The sequence below is a fragment of the Petaurus breviceps genome, unplaced genomic scaffold (assembly GCF_028583685.1).
Source record: "Petaurus breviceps papuanus isolate PSGF00001 unplaced genomic scaffold, PetGlider_PUasm1.0 90731, whole genome shotgun sequence".
Taxonomy (NCBI): Eukaryota; Metazoa; Chordata; class Mammalia; order Diprotodontia; family Petauridae; genus Petaurus; species Petaurus breviceps.
The window spans coordinates 3832380-3846215 of record NW_027187325.1 but is presented as its reverse complement, the minus strand read 5'-3'; the positions used below and the strand labels follow the sequence as shown (position 1 = coordinate 3846215).

Sequence of the window (13836 nt, the reverse complement as noted above, 5' to 3'; positions counted from 1 at the left end):
CTCCAAGTTCAGGGTGCTGACCTTTCCTCTGAACTAATAGGATTGTTAACTCCTTTTTGAGTAGCCTTTCCCTTAAAAGCATATCAAAGAACCTGGACTAGCAGGCCATCCTGGGTGTGCTAGGGTACTTGCTAATATAACAAGAAGCAGAAAAGGCCTCCTGTAGAGGTAGCACTTGTGCTGGACTTGGAATAAATCTGGAGATTTAAGGAGGACTATGTTACAAGTATGAAGGAGAGCCTATTCAAAAGAACAGATAGGGGAAATTGAATAATATTGTGTATGGGGAATATCTCTCTTATGAGGAACAGTTGTTTATGAGGTCAGTTTGTATGATAAACTGTATAAAAGTGATTAAAACTGCTAGTCTGGACAAGGAAGCTGGAACCAAATTGTGAAGAACTTTACATTTTTAAATGGAGTAGTTTATATTCATATTAGAGGTAATGAGGGACTTCCAGAAATTTTGAAGGTGAGTACATGACCCAAATAGAATTTAGGAAGAGAAAAAGAGAGTAAGCATGATGAAGAAGAAGCAAAAACTAGATGAAATTTTGCCTCTCATCAAGTCCTGCCTTGGCCACTTATTAAGGAGGCACAGACATTTAGTGGAATGCACACTGGCCTTTTAGATTAGTAAAAGAATGAAGGAATCCCTGAGTAATAATGAAAAAAACATTCTTGCTATTTTCCATGTGCTATGCTTAGGTATAGGGACACAAGGAAAAAAACAGAGACAGTCCTTGCCAGCAAATATTCAACATTTTTGCTCTTCTTCCTATTAAAGAGTTATCCCATTTTCAAATCTTTCATTTTAAAACCCTGCCTGTAGTATTCAGGGAAGCATTCTAACTATAGTGGCTACCTGGTAGAGTCATTGGGTGCTCATCCTGAAGAGCTAAACTTAGACTGAGCTTCAAATAATTCCTAGCTATGTGACTCTGGGAAGTCATTTACCAGCTCTCAGCCTCAAGGTCCTCAAGTGTAAGATAGGGATAATAGTATCACTCACCTCATAGAGTTGTTGTAAGGATCAATTAAGATAATGACTGTAGGGGTGGCCAGGTGGCTCAGTGAGTAAGAGCACCTGCTCCAGTGTCGGGATGACCTGGGGATTGAATGCAGGCTCAGATGCTTAGCACCACACCCAGAAATAACTGGCCTTGTAACCTTTAGCAAGTTACTTAACCCCAATTGCTTTAAAAAAAAGAAAAGATAATGACTGTAAATTGCATTGTAAACCTTTTTTAAGGTGCTATATAGATGTGAACTGTTACTATTTTTTTTCTTTGACCTGTGCTTTCTATAATTTATATTATAATTAACATTTTCAGTTTTAAAAATTAATATTCTTTCATATTTTTAAAAAAACATTTTTTTATTAGTCAAGAAATATTCTTTTGTTATTTCACATTTGGGAGGGTCTGAAGAGAGAATAACAAATGTGTAGTATGTTTGAGTTATAGGAAAAAAGAAGAAAAAAACTACAGCCTAGGAATATGGAGAATTAAGTCCAAATGCTAGCGGTATGATTTGGAACAAGCCTCTGACCGTCAGTTTCTTTACCTGTCAGAGTTAATAATAACACAGAACAGGTTTTGTGAAAACAATCCAGTTAGATTCTGCAAACCTTTAGTAAATGCCTTCTGGGTACAGAGGAGAAAATAGTATCCACATTTTAGGTACTGTTATAAGATATTTATATTTTAAAGTGCATTAAAAGTCACTATAATTATAGGAAAGAAATAGAAAGCTGAAATAGAACTTCAAAACAGATTACTTTTTGCCTTCTCCTTTCCCTTTTCTCTCAGTGACTTTAGAGGACTGAACCTTCTGTTGAAAATCAATCTATTGACACACATTCAAAACCATTATTAGGTCATTAGAAGGAAAACATTGGACTCTCATGGGTGTCACAAAGAATGATGATTTAGAAACAAAATTAAGCCCCAGGCAGTTTATTTGATTTCTACCAGGTTAAAACAAGAAATAAAGGTTGGTGAAAGCATAAAAAGAAAGCAATTTGTGTACCAGAAATTCATTTGTAAATAAGCTGTTTGTTTCCATGGGAAATTTGATCCAATTTCCAATCATTTCAATGGGAGTAAAGTTCCCAGATGAAGCTAATCAAACATGGAAATCCTTCCCAGACCATCCAAACCTAGACATTACTAGGCCCAAGAGAACAGCATGGACAAGGACATTCTTTGTCCAGATACTATAATATTTCTGATTCCGACAAAGCCCTCTTTACTTAATCCCTTTGGGGTCTGGACTGGACACTACACTCCCACCTTCTCTATCTCCATGAAATATCTATTCCACTCTTAACTTCTGGCTTAATATCCCTTTCCTAATAATTGTAGACCTGAACCTCTTCAAGCTCTGGTTGTGGGGTGGACTTGGCCACTTATATCACTACAATCTTTCTGGGAAGATGAAGGATAGCCTTGACAGTACTTCCTAAGTACCACTGGACCATAACAACTACCTTATTGTATGCAAAAGACCCCTTTCCCTTTGGCTTTCTTTTTTTAATTTTTAAAGCAATCAGTGTTAAGTAACTTGCTCAAGGTTACACTGCCAGGTATTTCTGGGTGTGGTGCTGAGTATCTGAGCCCTGATTTGATCCAGGTCATCCCGACACTGGAGCTGGTGCTCTTACTCGCTGAGCCACCTGGCCACCCCTAAGCAATTGGGGTTAAGCAACTTGCTCAAGGTTACACAGCCAGGTGTTTCTGGGTGGGTGCTAAGCATCTGAGCCCGGGATTCGATCTCCAGGTCTTCTCAACACTGGAGCCGGTGCTCTTACTCGCTGTGCTACCTGGCCACCCCTCCCTTTGACTTTCTACTGCAGCCTAAGAACCATTAGATCCTTCTATATTCCTAGCAACTAAACCCTCTGAGAGGTGTCATCCAGGGCATCTAGGTGGCCCAGTGGATAGAGTGATAAGCTGAAGTCAGGAAGACTCATTTTCCAAAGTTCAGTTCAAATTCTGGCCTAATATATTTACTAGCTATGTGACCCTGGGTAAGTCACTTAACCCTGTTTGCCTCAGTTCTTCATTTGTAAAATGAACTGGAAAAGGAAATGCTAAGCCACTCTGGTATCTCTGCCAAGAAAATTGTAAATGAAGTCACACAGCTGAAATTACTGAAGAACAAAAAAAATGTGTCATTTTCTTCAAATAGAATGGCAATTCCTTGAAAGTAAGTGCTGTCTCACTTTTGCATTTATTTCCCCAGAGCTTAACACAGTACTTGGCATAGGGTAAATGCTTTATAAATTCTTTGTTATTCATTGATTCATTAGTTAATTAATTCATATTGTGATTGAAGCTGAGTACTAAGTTTGGGTCTTGTGGGGTGCGATGTGGATGTTTAATAAAGTAGAAAAGAGGAGGAAAATTTTCTACATTTTAACCTAAGCTGATTCTAATAAGAATTTAGAAAAAGAGCTAAGTTTTAATTTGTTATAATCTTCCCTTAATTTTTGAACCCTTCCCAATTTCTAGCACATCTCTTCCCAGGGTTTCATTTTCCTTAAGTTACCCTAAGCCCTTTACTTTATATCTATATCTATAAACATAGAGATATAGATAGACATATATCTATATATTCATATATAATATTTACACATGTGTACATTTATACACATATGTGTAGATAAATATATTACCTATATGTCTATGTGTATATGCATGTATGTTTTGGGCACGTATATCTACACATACCTAAAGATGTAAATGACATAAGCTATGATAACTCTTTATAAATCTGGTTGCTCTATTTCTAAATCTTTTAATCTCCTAAAAGCTTTACCCTTATATGTTTATTTGATTTTGTTTTTGTTTTCCTAAAATGATTCCTATAACATCACAGAGAAATGTATTTACCCTGATAGTGTTGGTAAAATAGGAACGTTACACTCTTGTTGCTTTTTAAATACATAGCTTTTTTATAAAGTTGCTTGTTTTTTAGTCAATAATTTTCTTCACTCTATAACCTTGATTAATCAGAAACAAATTAGATATGATCCTTAAGTAAATTTATTTTTTTCCCTATCTCACTTCAGGAAAAAAAATGTGAGGCAACTATGAATTTTTGGAATGTTGCTTATATTATTGTTAATGTGTGGGTTTTGCAAAATTGCTTTTTTCTTTTTAAATCTTTATTACAAGAGATGGCTTACTGCATTAGGAAGAGGGTAGGAGCATATTCAGAAATGAAGGTGAAGAACAAAGCAAGGATATTAATAAAAATAAGATCCAATGAAGCAAATTATAAGAAAATATAATAATGTCTAGGATGTTTTAAAACCATTTTCTAGAGGAAATCTTCTGGTTATTGGGTCTACTGCCCAATCCCTTTCTGCTGCACTCATTATCCTCTTCGTCTGAAATCCTAGACAGTGGTTTGCAATGCTCAGAATCATAATGCGAAGGTTTTAAAAAAATCCTTAAGCATAAAGAAAAATTCAATTATGTTCATTAAATTGCCTTCAATAAGGCAAGAAAATGCATTCACATAATTTTGTAAAAAAAATTTGAAAACAGTTTAAAAATAAGCAAAGAATTAAAGCTAAAATGTTTTCAGGCTAACATCACCTTATCTTGAAATGTGAATTACAAACTCTGATCATACCAGGTTTCACATTCTTCCCAAATATAAGTATCCAAATCCAAAAAAGAGTTTACAAAACTATTCTTACCTATACTATCTCATCTAGTTTATGAAATGAGAATTCTAATTGTGTGTGTGAGTGTCTGTGTGTGTGTGTGTGTGTGTGAGAGAGAGAGAGAGAGAGAGAGAGAGAGAGAGAGAGAGAGAGAGAGAGAGAGAGATCCACTGGGTCTGCACTCTCTGATCTGTGTGATCTTTGTCTTCCAGATGGCATGCCTTTTACATGGTGGATTGGAAGAGCCAACGAAAGGCATCCCTACTGGGGAGGTTCCCTTCCAGGAGTTCAGCAGTGTGCCTGTGGCCTGGAGGAGAGTTGTGTGGACATGAGGCACTTCTGTAATTGTGATGCAGACAAAGAAGAATGGTAAGAGGGTTATTTGCTTTTAATTCAAATTTTTGAAGGAGCCATGGCTGGAAAACATAACATGAGATACTACTAAAATTTAGATTCCATATCCTTAGTTTTAAAAATCCTTAAAGAATTGTCAGTTCCTGTGATTGTTCACAATAATTAATTAAGTTTACAACAAAATGAAAATACATTGTAAGAATTAAATATCTTTTCTTGGTATCATGAACATTCCCTGTTGTGCAGTATAATATTTGAGCATGGTTCTATTGTAAGTCTTTGGGAATATTACTTATCTCTTTGGGAATTAGATCAGCCTTCTACAGTGTGTGAAGCATGGATATTGAGTTTCTGTTTGTTTTTAATTTTTAAAGTAATTGGTGTATTTTTTTCTCTCTATTCTTCCTTGATTCAAGAGATATGACTTTAAATTTGAGCTCTCACAATAGTTTTGAGACTGTCAGTTACTTCAATGCTCAAGAGCCAAAATATCATTTTCTGTAAGATGGAGATAGTAGGTATAATACCTATCTCTAAGATTTGCTATGAGGAAAGGACTTCATAAATCTTAATGCATTATATATGTGGTTTGTATTATATATACATTAGAGATAACTATTCAAAGTTCAAAAGCAAACTAACCAATATGGATATGTCCTGAAATAAATGGTCAAAATATATGAAAATTTTATAACTCATATTTCAAGTATTATTTTTTTAATATTAATACTTGACTTATAATTCATGATGGAAAACTTTCTATTTTCTAACTATATGAAAGGTGACAACATAGTAGAAATAGAGTTGTTCTTTATATCAGAAACAAATTAAGACGTATTCAAATTCTGTCTCTCCATCATAATAGTTTGTGATTCTTAGCAAGTCAAACTCTCACTGTCCTGGGAAAACTTCTATGATAATTAATTATCTTGAGTCTCAAATTTTGACTAGTATAGGGACTTTAAACAACATATATTACCCTTCACTGATGAAATCATAAGTCTTGACCTATCCATGTGATCACTCCCTCTCAAAGAAAACAGGTGTCTAGATAGGGAGGTATACATTAGTGAAATAATCTACTTTACATATCAGCCAACCTCTAAAATTTCAGTAAGACTTTAGAATATTTTTTTCAATAATAAAATTCATTTGAAGGCCCATTAATTCCTTTTAGGGACTAATTTAATTGTTAGGGTATATTCTTTATTTAAATATTCCCTTTAACTTTGACCCATTTTTTCTAGTTCTACATTTTGAGTCCCAACAGAATAGTTCTAACCGTTCTTTCACAGCATAAAACTTCAAGGATTTGAAGGCATATTTCTCTCCTGTTTTCTCTTCCGCAGGTTAAATGAATATTATTTCTTCAACCAATACTCATAAAATGCTTTCAGGTCTTGTAACCATTCTAATTACCCTCCAGTATTATTTGGAACTCAATACAGCATTCCAGATATACTCTTGAAGTAGTACAGGAAACCTCTTGAACTCTGATTGAATCTTCCCACTTGATGAGGCATTTGCCTGAGGCCATAAGCCTTTCATTATCCTAGGCCCAAATCTCTGTTACTCTGTACCTAGCCTAGCCCTCCATTGTCTGTCATCTCTGGGTAGCCTTCAGATATTTTCCACCTTCCATCCCATTCCTGGAGTCTGGGCTCAGTTCTGTCAAAGATCCTCCTTAGACTCCTCCTCAAACCCCTCCTCTAGACCACCCCCAAATTCTCTCAAGTCTTTCTGTATATAAGATCCATCTTGCCTCCATGGAGAGGCTGAGAATAATCTAGTCCAGAATCACTTTGTGTTAGATTATGGCCCTCTCTGTCAATACAAGCTTCAGAAATACTTAGGCTCCTTATGTTGAATCTTTAATGAACTTTGCTGTACTTTGGCTGAGAGAAGACTTGAGTTTATTTCATTTGACAGGACCCAGCATGTTGATATTTTGGGGTCTTGAGCACCCCTAAACCTCTACATTTATGGTTCTCTCCTTCTGGCACCAAGTTCCTGGCCACATGGCATGGGTGCCACCTGCTATGGGGACAGTGTCAGGTGGGGAGTTTGACTGGGGTGGTACACCTGTCAAACCCTAGTGCAGGTGTCCTAAGGCAAAGATTTTCGATTTTCAGACTGAAAGTGGGGTCTCAGGATCCTTCTGACCTTTGGGGTTTTAAGCAGGAGGTGTCACAAAAGTGACCACAGGGATAACTGGCTTGTGGCCCTCAAGCCTTCATAGCAACATCACTTTCTGATCCTGAGCATCGGTTCTTCCTATCATTGTGAAGCAGAACTCACCAAGTGTAGATTGGTCACCCCCTTATTGTCAGAGTGAAGAAATTCAATGAAGTGCAGGTAAAGGGTGTGAGCAACTATGACTCTCTTAAGAAAGCCAAATGCCTCATCAAGTGGGAAGATTCAATCAGAGTTCAAGGGGTTTCCCAGAGCTGTTTCCCCATCACTCTGATGGGGAAGAATTACACTATCCATTGTATCATTGATTTGGAACTGAAAAACTGTCTTAGAGTCCATCAGTGTTCTCTGTCTCATTTTAGAAGTAACAAAGCTGAGGCCTGAGAGGTTCAGTGATTTGCCCAAGGCTTTAGATGTCCTAAGATTTCAGACAGAGGGCTCTTTCCACATGTTATGTTTGCTATTTTCTTGACCTAGATAACATCTTTCTCTCAATAAGCCTAAGATCACATTAAGGTTTGTTTGTTTTTTGGCAACTGTGACTTGATGGTATTAGCTCATATTGAGGTTTGTTTGGTTTTTTTGGTTTGTTGTTTTTGGTGGTGGTGTCAGCCTCTAATTTCATTAGCATAAGGAACTGGAAAAGGGGACAGTTAATAGACTAATGTATATTGGTACCCACTCTGTAATTTATGGTCTTTTTTTTAGGTATTCAGAATTTGAATGTCTTGCTCAGGGTCACAAAACTTAAATGTATTAGTTGACACTAGAACCTAGGTCTTATCTCTATGGATAGATAGTTTTCTATCCATGACACTACCCTGTCTCTTATATTGAGTTTATAGTTAAGTAGAAACTTTAGTGAAATGAACACTGTCTAGCCATGTTGAACAGGCTATATTTGTGTAATTGATTTTTTTTAAGAGAGTCTAATTATGGAACTTTATATTTAGCCCGATTAAATTTACAATTATACCTATTAAGTGTCATTGTATTAAGTTCAGCTCATAGTTCTGACCTATCAAAATCTATTTGACTCTTAATTTGATCATCCAAAGTATTAGATATCCATCCCAGCATTGTGTCATTTGTAAAGCTGCTGAGCATGCCATGTCAGCCTTCATTCAAGTCACTGAGAAAAAAATGTCAGACTGAACAGTGCTAGGAGAATAGGTCCCTCTTTATGATTTGCAGAAGTTTCTCCCTCCTTAAATTCTACATTCCCATTTTCAATGACCTGAGTAGCCAGTGGCATGGTTTCTGAGGTAGTATTGACACTAATCTAGGTGCTCAGGAAACTTGTTATATTTTACATATGCTAGAAAAATCCTTTATTGATACCCCCCTTTTTTTTTGCCTTTTGGAGGGCAATTGGGGTTAAGTAACTTGCCCAAGTTTACACAGCTATCTTTTTTGTGTGGGTGTTAAGTGTCTGAGGCCAGAACCAAACTCAGGACCTCCTGACTCCGGGGCCAGCACTCTACTCACTGCGCCACCTAGCCGCCCCTATTGATATCCTTTATAAGGGATAGAGAATAGGTCACTGAATGATTATCTTAATGATCTTCCCCAAAAATACATTCCATTGTAATTTTACTTCAAATTCTAATAAGATCTCTATCTCTTTTTTTGCCTCCCTCTTTGTCTCAATCACTCTTTCTGTTTCTCCCTCTTTTCTCACTGTCTCTCTGTCTCTGCCTCTCTCTCTCTCTCTCTCTCTCCCCATGTGTATATATATATATATATGTATGTATATGTATATATATTTGTATGTATGTATATGTGTGTATACAGACACACACACATACATATATAATCTGTCTAACTCAGAGAAGCTAGAAGAAAAGGGATATTCAAATATTATTTTTCCTTAAAGGGAGTGTTGTAATTCTCATATAGTATCACATTTACCGGAATAATTGCTCTGATGTTTACCAATACAATAAGTATTAAAATAAGAGTCCTTGTGGTATTTCTTGATCAGGAAAAAAAAAAACTGTATGTGTGTATGTATGTGTGTGTGAGAGACAGACAGACAGAGTAGGTGGATGGGAAGGTGTTTGCTGACAGTGGGCTTGCCCCATAGTAGAGAGATCAAAGTTATCAGGTCCTGCATTGGCAGCAAGGGTAATATAGGTATAATAATAATTACATATATAATAATATAATAGCTTTAAGAGCTAGCATGTATATAGTACTTTAAGGTTCATAAAGTTATTGTTCCCTTTTTAAAGATTATATAACTGAGGCAGACGGGTGTAGAGAGTTTCCTAGAGCCACACACCTATTAAATTGCAAAGGTTAGATTTGAACATGTCTTCCTGACTCCAGGTTCAGCTGTTTATCTACTATGTGTATATAATGAGAGCTTCTGTAGAGAATCATACTATATAGTTGATCATGTATAGAAGATAATTGGGCATGTGTATTTCATATTTTATGCAGAAGCCAAAATGACTACTTAGTTGACTTAGGAAGGCCAGTTCTTTCAGTGTAAAAGAACTAGGTTTAATTCTTCGGTATTGCCACTGTTTAGGAGATCTGCAGATTGATATATGTGATGACTGGCTGATGATATGTGGGTCTGTTCTCTTAGTCACTAAGTTCAACAAGGTAGCCCAGGAAAGACAAGGTGCAACAAATGGAAAGTTGCAACTGGATCACTTAAAGGAGGAATTCTGTTTATTGTCACTTTTTTTCTTCCTTTTCCATTCATTTGAAGAGGAAAAAAAATGTAGTATCCAGAGAAATTGGGAACCTGAGGAAAACTGGATTGGTGTTATATTATACAGGGCCTGAAATATACAGGTAAAGGTGCTGGAAGTTTACTGGGTATGTAAAAATGAGTCATTGAAGAATTTTGAGCATCGGAGTGATGTGAACACAACCACAAAGGCTATTTCAATAGTTTTCTGAATTGTGGAATGATGATGGGAAAGAAAAAAACCCAGACAGAATAGTTAGGAGGTATTTGAAATAGTCCAACAATGTTGTGATAAGCTTTAACAGAAGACAGTTGGTTGAGCAAATTGTAGATAGTTGCCCCAGATTACATTAGTTACTAGTAGAGACAGGACTAGAACCCAGGTCTTCAGACTTGGCATTATTCCATCATTTATCATCTCTGTATTTGCAACTTTTCTACGCATTAGTCAAATCCCTATGAAACTCAACATCCGTAGCATAAGAGGTTTAAACCCCACATTATGTAGTTCACTGTATTCATTAAACCCACGTAAATTATAGTTCAAGGAAAACTCATATGGTAAGTCAATATCTCCCTACAATGTCTGTTACATCTGTGGAATTATGGAGAGGATACAGTTTTATTTTGAGGCTATCCTTTACCAAGTTATAAATCAGTCATCCAACCAGCCAGTAAAGGGGAATTGCCTTTTCTCCTTTCTTTCCTTGCAGTCTACATGAATTCTCATTTCACAATTCACACATATGTCCTCTAGAATAAAGCTAAGTCTAGAGGAGTAATTTTTTCTAGGTGAGAATGGAGGCCAGGGGTTCTGTTTGTCATTCTCATTAGGGAATTGAGGCTAAGCTCCGGATTTTGCTATTCTGTGTTTTACTTGTCTAAGAGAAAGAAATCATCTTCTGATCTCTGGTTTCAGGGAAAAAAAATCCTGATAGAGTCAGCTTAAGTTCTACACAGGCTGACATGGAGTGAAATGGCTTTGTCTATTCTACAATTTAAATCCCTGACAGCAAGGAAGCAGTCAGACAGGAGCCTGCTGGGAGATGAACTGAGTCTGAAGTGTTTATTTATTTATTTTTGAGGCATTTGCTTGAATGAAATAGGACCTCACTACAACTGTATAACTAACTAGGCATTTTAGGGGATTCTTAAATGTAGACAAAACTAAGAAGTAATCATATTTTTTTTCTTTTGTTTCTGTTAAAACCTCTGTCTTCTCAAAGTCCTGCCCTTAATCTATGTGCACAGTGCCCATATGTTGATGCTTGACATCTCCAGTCAAAATCATCCTTTCAGCTGCCCTTCAAGATCCTCATCACCCACTGAACATACATATTCCCTTAATCAACTATAAAGCCAAGCACGAGCAGCTTTCCAGAGGACTGCTGCTGTGAACAGCTTTCAAGGTTCTGATTACATAGTATAGCAAACTCTCTATTTATTCAGTAACAAATTAGAGCAAATCATTCACAGAAATCAAAGTACTGTATTCAGAATGTTATAACTTCATAACTTATCATTAAAATGGCCACATAGTTTTCACCGAAGTGGTCATGTAGTTTTAAGCAAAGTACATTCATTTAGTCAATCCCAGAGTCCTTGGAGTTTAAGTTACAATTTCATCAGTCACTACTCAGTACTTTATTTTATCAGCCACTACTTAGATGATTTTATCTTGACTCAAGGAAGGCTTTCAGCTTCCATGGTTCCTCTTCCATGGTCTCAGCTACTGCCCAAATCTAACCAACTGCTACTGGAGTTCAAAGGCAGATAGCCCCCAGTTCTTTGTCCAGATCTCTGTGCAGTTCTTGTTCCACATTGAAGCTCACGGTGTCTAGTCCATCTCAACTCTCTCACAGTCTCTGTTACTGGGAAGACAAGGCTTAACAAAGCCACAATAACATTTATACCCATTAACAAAGCCACAACAACATTCATACAGAAGTGCCTTGCACCACAGTCATGCTTCCCCAGTCTTCAGGCACGTACTAGAAGTTGATAGCCCCTCAGCCTGGTTCTTGGAAGCTCTCAGTAGAAGTTCCCAGAAGAGAACCAAGTCTCCAGATACTCGCTGAGAGAAATTCTCTCTCCCTCTCTCTGGCAGTAGCTACTCTGCCTCCACGATGCTTATTCCAAAAAGTTCTGACTCTCCCAGCTGGGGCTTTTCCTCATATAGAGTATTATCTCTTCCCTGTTCAGCCCCTTCCTGTTTCATTAGCAACAGGGGTTCATACCTTCTGTTTCTTTACAGAGGCTTAATTTAAAACTAAGTGCTAAGTACCTGTTAGCTTGGCAGTACAAAGGGGTCTTCAAATTTCAATACTATTACATCAATACTTGCCACTTCTTTAGACCTGTGATGTGCAGGCTTTATTCAGGTTGGTGCCCTGTTAATTTATCTATACTCACTATGACATACTAACCCTTAGCATTTAAAGTCCTTGATACCTCTCTGTAGACTAACTTTCCAAGCTCATTAGATATTACTCCCCTTAACATACAGTATGTTCCAGTCACAGTGGCTTTCTAACTCTTCTTCACGCATTTTACAATAGTTGGCAGTTAAGATTCTGCACAAAGGTCAAAAATAAGCAGTTAATGTTGAACATAGTACTCTCTTTACCCTCCCTAGCAGATTACTTCAGCCACTCCTCCCCTGAACTAATTGTTCTGCATCAGTGAGGAATTTCTCTCTCTGTTCCATTGAGAAGACTCTCAATATTCTCCTAGATGAATTCATGTCAAAGGATGCTATGGTATTATATGTGGTCATTTGATCACCTCATGCCTCACATTTGCATCAACATTCTCCTACCTTAACCATGAAGTGAGCCATGATGTAGTCATGTAATGGATGAGGCTGTTTTAAAGCTAGTTCTCTATTGGTTTAGGTTCTGTGTTAGAATGAAATGGGACATATTCAGGCCCTTAAATATTGTTTTAAAATAAGTACTTAAATTCAACATAGAAAAGGTATTAAATAAGGAACCACAACTCTTAACTTGAATATACCTGACTTGTCTGTATCCATGGGAAAACTCATTTGGTCAGCAGGGCAAAATACGGGAGGTTGTGAAGTCTTGAGACATCCAGCTTGAGACTTACCCCCCTAGGCTTGCTCAAACTCAGTCAGATAATAAATATCAGTGGAAGGATTTGAAAACAGGTTTTCTAAACTCCAAATCCAACACTATATATGCTACACTATATTTCCTTTTGGTATTTAAAGTTGTTTACGATCTGATTGCAGTCTTCCCTTCCAGATTTATCATATGGTAATTCCCTTCATATACTCTTTAGAATAGCCAAACTGGCCTTACTCTTCCTCATATACACTATTTCCCATGTTCCTGCCTTTGTGTACCTTGTTTCCATGCTTAGGATGCATCATCTCCACACATCTTCCTCTTTTGAATCATTAATGTCTTTCACAGCTCAGCATAAAGGCCACCTTGTACATGAAACTTTACCTGATCCCTTCCCTTTGCAAGTGCCTCCCCTTCTTCATGGAAATTATCATGTTTTGTTATGTTATATTTGTGGTGAGTTTCTGCATACATGTGTGTGTACTTAAATATGTGCACATGTCCTCAATTAGAGAAGGGGCTGTTTCTTTTTTTTTGTTTATAACCGTAGTGCTTAGTATTTTAGTACTTAATAAATTCTTATTGGTTGAATGATTTATCAATAGATGAGGAAACTGAAACTCAGAGAGTTTAAATGACTTGCCCAAGGTCATTACATGGTGAGTTACAAAGTTCAGAGTAGAATTCATATCTTTTTACAGAGGTACATGCTCCTGAGAAGTGAGTTTCGGGGTAGTAAGGAGAAAATGAAAGAAAGAAGGAAAGAAAGAAAGAAAGAGAGAGAGAGAGAGAGAGAGAGAGAGAGAGAGAGAGAGAGA

General features: G+C 36.9%; 1 protein-coding gene and 1 long non-coding RNA gene across 3 annotated transcripts in view; one reads left to right on the top strand and one right to left on the bottom strand.

The window, feature by feature from the left end:
* Window positions 1-13836, top strand: part of CNTNAP5 (contactin associated protein family member 5) — a 934370-nt gene that overhangs the window by 718129 nt on the left and 202405 nt on the right. For both annotated transcript variants that reach the window (XM_069066887.1, XM_069066888.1), the window contains exon 14: window positions 4891-5047. In XM_069066887.1, the coding sequence (XP_068922988.1) occupies window positions 4891-5047 (157 nt within the window). The remainder of the gene's footprint in view (window positions 1-4890; window positions 5048-13836) is intronic.
* Window positions 1-13836, bottom strand: part of LOC138145246 (uncharacterized) — a 153841-nt gene that overhangs the window by 122098 nt on the left and 17907 nt on the right. The gene's annotated exons all lie outside the window — the stretch shown is intronic.